Source organism: Urocitellus parryii, chromosome 6, assembly GCF_045843805.1.
Source record: "Urocitellus parryii isolate mUroPar1 chromosome 6, mUroPar1.hap1, whole genome shotgun sequence".
Classification (NCBI taxonomy): domain Eukaryota; kingdom Metazoa; phylum Chordata; class Mammalia; order Rodentia; family Sciuridae; genus Urocitellus; species Urocitellus parryii.
Window position 1 is genome coordinate 14,726,441 of NC_135536.1, and position 12,019 is coordinate 14,738,459.

At 46.1% G+C, this 12,019-nt stretch overlaps 1 protein-coding gene across 1 annotated transcript; it reads right to left on the minus strand.

Annotated features, from left to right (window-relative positions):
- Positions 1–403: 403 nt before the first annotated feature.
- Calm1 (calmodulin 1) lies at positions 404–11,328 on the minus strand. Its single transcript, XM_026394204.2, has 6 exons — positions 11,104–11,328; positions 8,395–8,425; positions 7,161–7,304; positions 4,657–4,763; positions 4,119–4,254; positions 404–3,946 (listed from the first exon to the last, which is right to left on the minus strand). The coding sequence occupies exons 1-6, from the start codon at positions 11,104–11,106 to the stop codon at positions 3,918–3,920; spliced, it is 450 nt and encodes a 149-aa protein (XP_026249989.1). The 5' UTR covers positions 11,107–11,328; the 3' UTR covers positions 404–3,917.
- Between the last annotated feature and the right edge of the window lie 691 nt (positions 11,329–12,019).

The following is a 12,019-nucleotide window of genomic DNA, read 5'->3' on the forward strand; positions in this document are numbered from 1 at the left end:
ACCTTGTCTCAAGGTAAAAAAAAATAAAAAGGGCTGGGGATGTAGCTCAGTGGCTAAGCACCCTGGGTTCAATCCCTAGTACTAAAACAACAATTCCCAGGAAATTGGATTGATGTTAAGGTCAAAGAGAAATTAATCTGTGGTATGAATTTTTTTTTTTACATAAAGGAAGCATGGATGTACTAACGGGCCAAGAGACAGGGTTAAAATGTCAGCTATCAACACCCAAAGTACTTCATGCTAGAGTAAGGCTGCCACGGGATGGACCCATGGCACTTCTGGCCTCTCACCCTCAGGGCTACAATGGAGCCCAGGCGGACTTCCCTCTGAAGGCAGGTTCCCCTTCTTCATAGAGCAAAAGGGATTGAAAGCTGTTCAAGCTAAAAACCTACACAGTTCGCAGTTAGAGATGAAAGGCTGCAGAAATGTTTATTGAATACAGTGCCAGGTTTATAAATAAAACTTATTTACAATTTCCATAGAGTTGGTCCCCCATCCGAGAGGTGGTTGAATCTCCAAACAGTTTGAGATTTACAGAAACGTTCAAGTACATCTCCTTTCCAAATAGCCATGGTGAAGGGCAACTTCAGTAACAAAAGAACCACCGCCATCTTTGCTACAGAAGTGTTTAATGAACATCATAATAGATTTGGAGAAAGAACACACTCTACCCATGCCACTACCTTCTACTCCAAGGGACAGACAGTTTCTGTCTCCTACAGGACAACTTCAAGGGATTAAAAAGGAAAACCATTAACTGCCATCTGAAGGGACAGATTAAGACACATCAGTGGAAATCTAGTCACTCTCAAAAGGATAAATATATTTAGGATATACAATAAATAATTCAAATGGTTAAAATAATTGAAGAGTAGACTTGACCAAATTTACATTCTTTGTTCAGGAAGAGGTTTCCAGGATGCTGAGGGGCTAATATATATGCTATTCCTCTGATGTGACAGCAGCACTAGGCCTACTGGACAGCCATTCATTCCAATATTGGTACAAGTACAGTCTGACATGCATTTATAAAGAGAATATAAAAATATGTACAATAGCTCATCTTCAATGTGTTTTAAGTTGCCAAAAGACACCAATTAAAGTGTGCAAAAATTTGTCAAAAAATCAGAAAAAGCCTTCCCTGGCAACAGTGCATCAAAGACCCTCTGAAGTATTGAGACCCACTTGCCTTGCTCAACACCTACCCCAAACAGATGGAGAACGAAACTATGAAAGGCTTTGCCAAGTACTCAGCAGTTTCTTATGGCAAGTCTCAGGCTGAAGCAGGATGCCAGTTAAACTAGTCATTTTATATATATAAATATATGTATATATTTATAGAGTAGTTAGAAGTAGGGGCGAGTTTACAGGAAGGTGCTACCCAACTTCAAGGGTACTGCCATGACACCAGGCTCTTTCCTCAAACTCAAGCAGACTGCCGACACCCACCCCTGGGCTGGTCCTGTCCCCAGACGCCAGGGGCGAAGGCTACAGTAGACTCTGCCTCACCTCTGTTCCAGGCCCCAAAGTTATTCCCTGGGGAGGGAGGGTGAGCTTCTGGTTCCCATACAGGATCCTGGCCCCCCAAGAATCCTGTTTCAAAAGTAGTCTTTTAGGATAGGCTGCAGGACTATGAAAATAGAGTCCACCCACTTCTAGAAAGACTCAGTAAAAGGGTGAGAGAGGTTAAGTTTTTAAAAACGATTTGCCATCCCCACCCCACTTTGAAACTACCAGTCATGACCAAAGGCCTGAGACTGGGTCAGCAACTGGGCCATTTGACCTCCCTACCAGAAACATCCATGTCATTCACTTGTTCAAAGCAGAAGCCCTCAGTCACTCAACAGAAGAGGAACCCCAGGTACTCGGGTGTTCCCGCAGACTCAGGGAATTAAGAAAGCCAGCCCTTAGTTCACGGCCAACTACCCGTCCAAGGACTCACAGCAGAGGCCACAGGCAATGTGTCCTCTCCACTGCTCTGACCCACCCCTCTGGCAGAAAACTAACAAGCTACAAAATGCCAGAAAGACAGGGAGTAGGAGAGGAAGGAGAAGCCAAGGGGCTCTAAATCAGCCCTGAACGCACCCATTTGGCTGCCAAGAGCTCCTCACACTGCCTTGCTAGCAGCCTGCCACCATCCCCTGGCAAATTAAAACCACCCATGCCTCCACTCAAGAACCCATCCCCCTGCTAAGACACAACCAGTGAACACCCTGAAAAATACAAACCCAGCCTGCATTTCCAGAGCACTGCATTAAAGGCAATATGCTTTTAAGGGGGCTTTTTAAAATGGACCAATTCCATTACAAAACCGGTATCAGCATGTCTTGAGTTTTGGTTACAGGTTTATAATTAGACATGAAATTCACTCTGGGCTGGAGTTTTACTTTCAAGCCAGAGGCTTAGCATTAGTTCTACCTGGAGGGGGTGGGGAAGGGGGGGTGGGGCAAAGCCAAGTCAACTTAAAGAAAAAAAGTAAAAGGGGGATGTTAAATAGAATCATAAATTAAAAACGGAATCAAAGGTGACTGGTAGTGTCTTTTAGGCATGAAGAGACTGGCTTAGAAAAGGACTACTGCTTCTACCACACACAGCGAAGATTGAATTACAGACACACTAAACCATGTCTCTTGCACAGATGGTCTCAAGTAGTTACATAAAACAGGTAATCAGCAGCACAATTGAGAAGAACCCCTAAATACATGCTTGAGAAAGTGGTTTTTTCCTTCCTTAAGAGCTCCATAGCCTGAATAGGTCATTAAGTTACCATGATTTGCCTCCCCCCTCCCCCCAGAGAAAAATGCAACTAGACTTACACATCCTCACGGATGATAAAAGCCATCGGTGGCAGCTGCCCATGTTTAGGCAAGGTCTTGGGCTCGGAGGTGGTGCTGGAATCTTGGAGGGAGGGAAAACCCAACACTGGGCTGTGGGTATTTAATGTACATTGGTCTCCCCTTCAACTGCCTCATCCCCCTTTAGATCTCAGCTTTACAAAGCATTTAACACCACTTTAAGTTAATGGTCTTTTATTGGAAAAAAAAAAAAAAAAAGACTAGCATTTACAACTTGGAATGGACGTAAATTGTAATTTCTTGAACAGCAACGTTGATGGTTGTGCTGAAGTCCACAGCCACAGCCTACCCTGCCGGCTCCAAGTCATGGTTCAGAAGGTTTTAAAAACAGAGAGTCCAAAGATGCTCCCTTGATAAAGAATTCTTATTAAAAATTGTGTGAGAGGTGACAGCCTGACACCCATTTCACTCTAACACAATGCAGACAATGCTAAACCAACATATGCAGGCATACCACCAGGGTGTCATTGTCACCATGGGTCAGAGCACATGAAGTACAAGAGGACCATCTGACTACTGGGGCTACCGTCTCAGCAGTTTAACCTTCACCCATTTTCTGCACATCATCCTGAGGTAAACCAATTTTAAATGTGTTTTCGGTAAACCAGCTATGACAATTTATGCTAACAAACTGCACTAGGACCCATCTGATAGTCTTGAATTTGTTTTTTCATTTTTTGATTTTAATACAAATGCCTGACTGTGCTCAATCATCAAGCTGCATGCATGAAAAACTGGCCAGCCCAAACAGTGTATTAATCATTAGCAAATGGAACTTTAAGGAGTCCACTAAGTGCTTCCTTATCATTAAGGTAGTACAGTATTTATATTGTAAAACTGGTGTGGAGCTTGATCTTTAGGGGACAGGACCACCAACCAATACATGCAGATTTTGTGTGTGTGGACAGAAGGTACTTTTGACATTCAGTTTTGCTATATAGAAACAGAATGAATAAATGAACTTTTTTCTTTTCTTTTTTTTCTTTTTTTTTTTGCAAGAGGTAAGTAAAAGATTCAATTTGATTCTTCTAGAGGGGGGAAAAAGTAGTTGAAAGTAGGTCTTCATTTTGCAGTCATCATCTGTACGAATTCTGAAAAGACAAATAATCATAACTTTTGGTTATCTTCAAAAGCAGCTTTAGTAAAAACATCTCTACTCTGCGTACAACAAAATCAGTAGATGTCTAGAGAAACAGCTGATTTGTTTTCAGATCCAAAAGAAGACTACTGAAGACTAAGCCAAAGCAGTTTTTAGGGCTTTACCTTCATAGTTGACTTGTCCGTCTCCATCAATATCTGCTTCTCTGATCATTTCATCTACTTCTTCATCTGTTAGTTTTTCTCCTAAGTTTGTCATGACGTGACGTAGTTCTGCTGCACTGATGTAACCATTTCCATCCTGGGAATATTCAGCATTATTATGGATGGTGGTTTGGTGAGCAAGTAGGTCTTTAACTTAATTATGCCCCTCTCAAGTTACTGCCAATTTTGCTGACATCAACACTGCTCCCATCTCCAGCTCCCACCTCTACCTACTAACCACAGGCCAACTAACACCACGGCGAATTTTGGGATTTTTTTCCATTAACAAGTACTGAAAGTAATAATCAGAGGTGGTTTAAAGACCCTCTCTATTATGCCTCCCTCCCCTCAACCAGCAAGATTACTAAAGAAATCAGGATACCTGGAAGCAAGACCAGAGGCTCAGGCAGTGAGGCTGTGTCTCACTGACTGACCGCTGCAGCCATCAGATGTGATGGCCAAAAAAGTCAGAGCGCCTGCAACACAGATGCAGAATTACCTTGTCAAAGACTCGGAATGCCTCGCGGATTTCTTCTTCACTATCGGTATCTTTCATTTTTCTAGCCATCATAGTCAAAAATTCTGGGAAGTCAATGGTGCCATTACCTCAAAATAAGAAACAAAAAGCTCATGTAAGATAAGCACTGCTTAACCCAGCTCTGCAGTAATAATTTTGGTGCCATTATATGGAATGGCAAGCACTTGCTGTAACAAAGTGACTATTTTATTAGGATCAATCTTTTATAGGTCTAAAATGTTCAAATACTTCACAGGGCAAATTTCACATGATTCAAATTAATCATCGGTGCCCAGGGCAGCACTGAAAGATACAAAGGAAACCATATGCCTGGCATTTGTGACCACAGAAGTTAGCTGGACAGTTCAAGGGGAAAGCAGCACATCGCAGGAACAATCTTCCCACTTTTGAAACAAGCACTCTCGACTGCCCACCCTGAACTAAGGAGATCACTCAGGCTTAACTCATACCTTAGCTACTGAAGCCAGTGATATATGAACTGCTTTAGGGACAAAAGGAGAATAAGAGTGGGAAAAATTGTTATGCACAGGCCATAGTCTTCTCCAGGAGCATTTTTCAGCCACACTATGAGTCACCTAATCATTTTTCTCCCAAGTCTTTTTTTTCTTTTGGTGCAAGGGACTGAATCCAGGGCTCCTCAGATGCTAGCATGCACTCCACCACTAAGCTACATCATTAGCCCCAAAGTGACTCTCTACTTCACACTAAGGGAAATGATCAGAAGCATTTCCAGCTCAGACTATTAATATTAGGACACTGTCACAAGCATTCACTTTATGGGCAGTATTCCAAATAATTCCCCTAAAACTAACAAATGGATACCCCCAAAACAAGCCTCCATTGTTACTTGAATTAAATGAAAATAAAATTAGAAAAAAATCATCAGGTTAAGTTACTCGTTTTCACCAGTACCTCTAAAACAGAGTAATTCCGGCACTGAGGATATAGTTCACTTGCACAAGGCCCTGGGTTTCATACCAGATCTACAAAAAAATTAACTAATTTTTCAAAAATTCAGAAATTTCTTAAAGTCTTTTAGGCCTCTAAAATTTTACAGCAAAACTGATATTCATGCAAGACAAAATGAAGTGCTATCTCACAATCATGCAAAGATGTTTAGGTACCACCATATTTACTCAGAGCAAATACACAATTCAGTAGCTTGATGCAACTTCCCCCATATAGTTTGAGAGCCAAATATACCTCCTTCCATCCCCTAGTTTCCCAGAGTTCACACAAAACTGGAGGGAGCCACTCATGTTCCTAGATGTCTAATCACCTTAGCCATAAAACTAGACCTAGTGGGGCATGGTGGCGCACGCCTGTAATCCCAGTGGCTCAGGAGGCTGTGTCAGGAGGATCGCAAGTTCAAAGCCAGCCTCAGCAATGGCAAGGTTCCTTGTCAGTGAGACCCTTTCTCTAAATAAAATACAAAATAGGGCTGGGGATGTGGCTCAGTGGTTGAGTGCCTCTGAGTTCAATCTCCTGTACCAAAAAAAAAAAAAAAAAAAAAAAAAAAACTAGACCTAACTATGGAAAGTTCACTTTTCTAAAACAGTCTTTGAAAGTAACTCTAATGGTCCCAGAAATCCTTGTCAAAGAGCTTAACTAAAAACTCTGCTTCTAAATGTTTTTGACAAGTATAATTCTATTACATCCCCTTACAGTACCATATTTTTCTAAATGGCTACTATCAGGTCAATTACCTAGAAAGTAAAGTCTAGATCCAAACTGTTTATTCTTAGCTCATCTTTTAAAAATATATTGTGTTCTACAATCTTATGTGGCACATTAGTGAGTTTATATGATTTGCAAAAATTCACAGGTTGTGAGGTGTGTCTGTTTACTGATGGAAGTAAGCCATGAAAGCTGCTGTGCCCTGGAGGAGTGGCGGGGGGAATGAGGATGAACTGCTACAGGGTTGACTGCCGCTTCCTTCTTGGGGTACACCTTGTGCAACTTCCCCTTCTCTTGGTTCTGCACAACTATCCCTACAGTCATCAGACACCCTTCCCCCAGCCTCCTGTGGTGCTCCTTAGCAAACACCCACCACTTACACTGTCTTAAGCTGTAATGTTGATTTCTAAGAGTGATCTTCACCTGCTGCGCTTGAGGGATTCTCCTCTTCTTAGGGATTTTTTAAGAGCATATTCTATGGCTATTTATTTTTACTCCCCCCATAGAGCTCATTGCAGACTAGTGGGACAGTTGGTAAGATTTGAGCTATAGGTCACAGCAAGCAGAAAGGGAACAATGCAGCTATCTTATCCAGGCAACGTTCTAGACAGTGAGCAGGGTCAATGGCAGGCCCATAATCTTCTATTTAATGTCAATGGCTATAAAGTCAACCACAGAAACAAACTCTGCTCATCTGCTTTGCTCTGGGACCTAAAAGACAATCTTATAAGGTGTCTGAACTTGAATTACACTAGACTGTCACTTATTCACAGGTCTAAAACCCTTACCATCAGCATCTACTTCGTTGATCATATCCTGCAATTCGGCTTCTGTTGGGTTTTGACCCAGTGACCTCATGACGGTTCCAAGTTCTTTTGTTGTGATGGTGCCATCGCCATCTTTATCAAATAAGGAGAAAGCTTCCTTGAATTCTGAAAACAAAAATTTACCTTTTAGAATGAATGCCTTTACCCAATCTAGTCATAACACACACTTTCTGGGGGCTTGCCAAAGCAAGTCATCCAAGTTGTGCAAGTTATCAGAAACCACCTGGTCTTCATCTTCTAAAATAAAGACCACGACAGTCATGTTGGTCTAGCCGTCAGAGCAGCCTATAAAACAAATACTGCTCCTGGTAACCAATACCATAAAACCACAATAACCTCATATTTTTAAAGAAAGTTAAGCTTGAACAAGCCTAAAATTAGTCCTAACTGCATCCGGCATAAGACGATTGGTCCACATATTCTCTTAAAATCCCTTTATGTTAAATTTCTATAGTCATAAGAACCTCTCGCTTCATAGTGACATGAAAGCTACTAGAAATGTCCATTCCCATATTCTCTCTACAGTGCGTTCAGAGTGTTTCAGAGCATTCCTGGTTTCCCGAAAAGAAGCAATCTCAAAACAAGTGCTCCATGGAATATTAAAGAGCTAAAATTGAAAAAGGAGGACCACCTAGTGAAAATGGAAAATCAATGAAGGAAAGGGGCCAGGAGGAGGGGAAAGGGAAGGTTCCACACAAGGAAATAGACCAAACTGTTACATGCATGTATGAATATGCAACAACGAATCCCACTGATGTATAATTATAATGTCTCAATAAAAATAGAAAAAAGACTAAAATCCAAACTAATGTAACTCACTTCCCAATTAACATATTGATTCCAACTCTCATTTCTACCCATTCCCATTTATTTTAGGATACCAAGCAAAAGCTAAAAGACCTTTGGCATAGAACTGTAAATCCAACTCTGGAAGAGCAAGCTTGGTGCTGCATGGCAAAGCACAGACAGCCTGGGGTGTAACCAGTGGGCATTCCCAGTTCCACTTCCTTCCCTTCAATCACTAAAAGACTGGCCAGGAATAACACCTGGCCTAAATATTTTTTTCCTTACTCTTTTGATTTAAATTCTTCGAAAACTGCTCAGACTGTAGGGAGAAAGGGACAGAAGAGTCACCAAAACTGAGTCAGAACCTAGTTCCAGCCTTTCTAGGGACTCCCCGGAGTCATCAACTTACCAGCAATCTGTTCTTCAGTCAGCTGGTCAGCCTACATGGAGAAAGAAAAGGTTATAATTAAATGAATTTAGCTGACATCAAAAATTTTAATATTATAATCTTTCAAAAATCAATCTTAAAATCATTTGATATCATTAGCACTATCATTTAATGAAGGCGATTAGAATAGAGGAAACCACTTATGTTAGTTTAACAAAGAATGGCAACGAAGCGACAACATCCGCTCCCTTCAGGTTTCTCTTCTGGCCTACAGATTGCAGCTTGCTCTGAGGTCTGGGCTAGGTAGGGTCAGTTCATAACATGAAAAATGGCACCTCTAGTGGCAAAAAGCCCAACCGCGCCAGTAGCTGCTGCTGCAGCAGGCTGAGAAAGAAGAGCGCCACCTACTGCGCCATGGACACTGCAGCTTCTGCTCCTATCCAACCGATACAACCCAATGCTGCGGCCACCGCAGCCCAGGATCAGGATCTTGTCCAGGGGCCGACTTTTAGCGCACTTCGCGCATTGCTTTGGGCTCTCAAAATCTCCAAACTGGTGTTACATAATAGCATTGGGTTGGATTAACAGGCTTTTATGCCCTTTTATGAGAAACAATTAAGTAGAAATATAAATATACATCAATGGCTTACCCCACTTAGCTTCATTCCCATGTAATAAATGCTTTCCATTCATTTAAATTAGGCATTTATTTGTTAAAAAGCCTACCATTTACAAAGGCTAATGCCTTCAGTCAAATTAGCCTACAATTCAGAAGCCAGGGGAAAGAGTCGTGTTACAAGACTGCAAAAACACAGAACACTACAAATTATAAGACTATACCCCCCACCCCTTTTTTGATGAAAAGCAGTAAACTATTAAATTTCCTGTATTTACCCTAAGAATGCCATAAGTTGCTCATAATAAACACTTTATTCAATGTGATAATGACCACGAAGTTAATTCTCACTTGCATTATGTGGTCTCTGCAACACCGAATCTGTGCTCACAATAGGGGGAATTCAAAAACAAGGAAAACTAATATATATTTTAATTTTCATGAAGGATGCCTAACGAAGCTAGTTACAAAATAGGAACTAATAGAAAGCAGATGGTGTTAAAGTAAAAACTTTCACAGGAAGAAAGGTGTTCCAATATATTGACAGGCGTGGGGGAAGACTTGTTTTTTTGTTGTTGTTTGTTTTTTACAACTTATAAGTACATTTTCCGTCTGTTACCCCAATCACTGAAAATTACTTTTACTTAAATCAAATGAAGGAGGCTGGATGCTTTACGTAACTCCGGGCAACATATAATACAACAGGAAGCATGAAGAAACTGTCACCTTACTGGGGAGTACATTCCCACTTCCCCGCAAAACTCAAGAGTATCCATCTTCCAGACATCGAAATCCACTTCCCCCAAATTCTGTTAGCCTTGGGGCAAAGGCGTTCCAGAACCCTGTCGGGAACCACCACGCCACCAAACCAGAAAACGCTGCCGATGATGTCAGCCCTGCCCGCTGAGGGAGGAAAGGGGCAGTGGAAAAACGCACCCAGCGAGGCGCACAGTTGCACCTGGCAATCTAGAGGCTGCAGAGAAAGCAGAAACGTGGAGGGCATCTCTCTGCGGACTGAGGCCAGCGGTGGGACAGAGGCGCGCTCCCAAGAGCAGGAGGGGCGAGAAGACCCCAAGGCGGGGTGCCACCCCTCTTCAGCCAGGGCGATCCCCACTTCTCGGCCACAGCAGCCCCGCACCTTCCCACCCGATTCTGTTCCCCCAGGCGGCGAGCCCTCCGCGCCGCCGCCGCCTCCTGGCGGAGCAGAAACTTTGCGTCTCTAATGGAAACGAGTCGCGCGCCAGCTCCCTCCTCCCCCGCCCCTCCGCCCCAATTAGTGCGACCGAGCGCCTCCCGCGGGAGGGGGCCTCCTGGTGAAACCAGGCGCTCGCACGCCTCTGCCACTGCGCGGGGTGGGGGGCCGCAGGGGTGCGGAACAAGGAGACACGCGCCCGAGCCACACCGCAGGGCCCCGCCCGGGCGCAGGGCGGCCGGCCCGACGCTTCCGCCCTCTCCGCCCCCCACCCCTCGCCTTCCTGCCCCCACCCCACCCTTCCCCGGCTCCTTCCTTCCCAGCCCACACCCGCGCCGCGCCCCCCTGGAGGAAGGAGGGGACAGTGGCCGTAGGAGAGCGCCCAACAGGGTCGACTGGGGAGTCGGCAGCTGACTGCACCTTAGACCCCGCGGCCGAAGGAATATGCGCCACGGGTTCGCTTGGGTCCATTCATTCTCCGCTGCCCGCCGGACCCGCCACCTTCAAGCCTCGGCCAAAACGAGGGGGGGCGTCAGTGCCCGGCCCCGCCCGGCTCCCCCGCCCCCCGGGGCCCAGGCTGAGGCGCAGCGCTGCAGGCAGCCCGGGTGCGGCGCGCTGGGTGCAGTGGGTGCGGGGCTGAGGGAGGGAGTGGATGCGGAAGGCCCCGGTGCAGCTGTGGCCACAGCACAAACCGGCGGACAGCCCAAGGCCAAGTTCCAAGGGGTCCGAAATTAAAGGATCCCTGGCAGAGAAAACTGAGATGCATATCCGAAATGCACCTTTTCATCCTCATCTGCTGCGTAACACCAGGCAAAGAGAGAAAAACCACAACCGGAAAAAAAAAGGGTGGGGGGGAAGACTTAACTAAAAATCTGCTAATCTTAGGCAGTTGCTACGCGGACGTTTGCCGCTCCCGACCTACCATAGTGCAGTGAAGGGAGGAAGAGCAGAGGGAGCGAAGAGTAGCTGCACCAGCGCAGTAGCTGTGACGGCAGAGGTGCCTGTGCTGCTGCTGCTGCTGCTGCTGCTAAGGCGAAGTGAGCGCTGCGAGAAGTACTGGCTCCGTCGCTGCCTGCGCCGCCGCCGCCGCCGCCGCCGCCGCCCGAGTGCGAGTAACGGCGCCGCGTCCACGAGACTCCCAGCACCACTGCCGGAGCGCGATCCTGCGCGCTGCTGTATATATATGTGGCGCGCCGTATCCCTCCGCCGCGGCTGGGTCTCCTCGCGCAGGGCGGCGCTGCGACGGCCGGACCTTTCCGCTTGGCCCCGCCCCCCAGCCCCGCCGGCCTCCCGCCGCCCCCTGCGCTCCCACCGCGGCCGGCCCAGCCCCGGGGACCGGGACCACAGGGGTCGGGGAGGGACGCGCAGTCGTGGGGCAGGTGTGGTTGGGAGTGTTCTTGAGACGCGCAGCCTGGGCTGGGGCGAGACGGAACACTTGCTTAGCCAGACCTGGGGACATCCCCGGGCTGCCCGCCGACACCCCGCACCTGCTCATCCCTTCCGAGGGGACCCCTCCCCCCTGCACCTCTCCAACCGCTCCACGGTTGGAGCACGCTGGTCCCTACCTCCAGGGTCCCCACCTCCAGGGTCCCCACCTCCAGGATCCCCAGCCACTGCTTCCAGTTCCTGGAGCGGTCCAGTGGGAGCTTCTGGGCCGGGAGCAGCCACGGGAAGGTGGCGGCAAAGGTGGACTACTGCTGAGAAGAGGGCTCTGCGGGGCACCAGGTAGTCCACCTCGCGGAAGACATTGGTCGGATGTTTTGCTTTTCACATTTTGAAGAACCATCTGAGGCACATTATATAGGCTCAGTTGCTAAATCTATGTTTACTACCCCAGT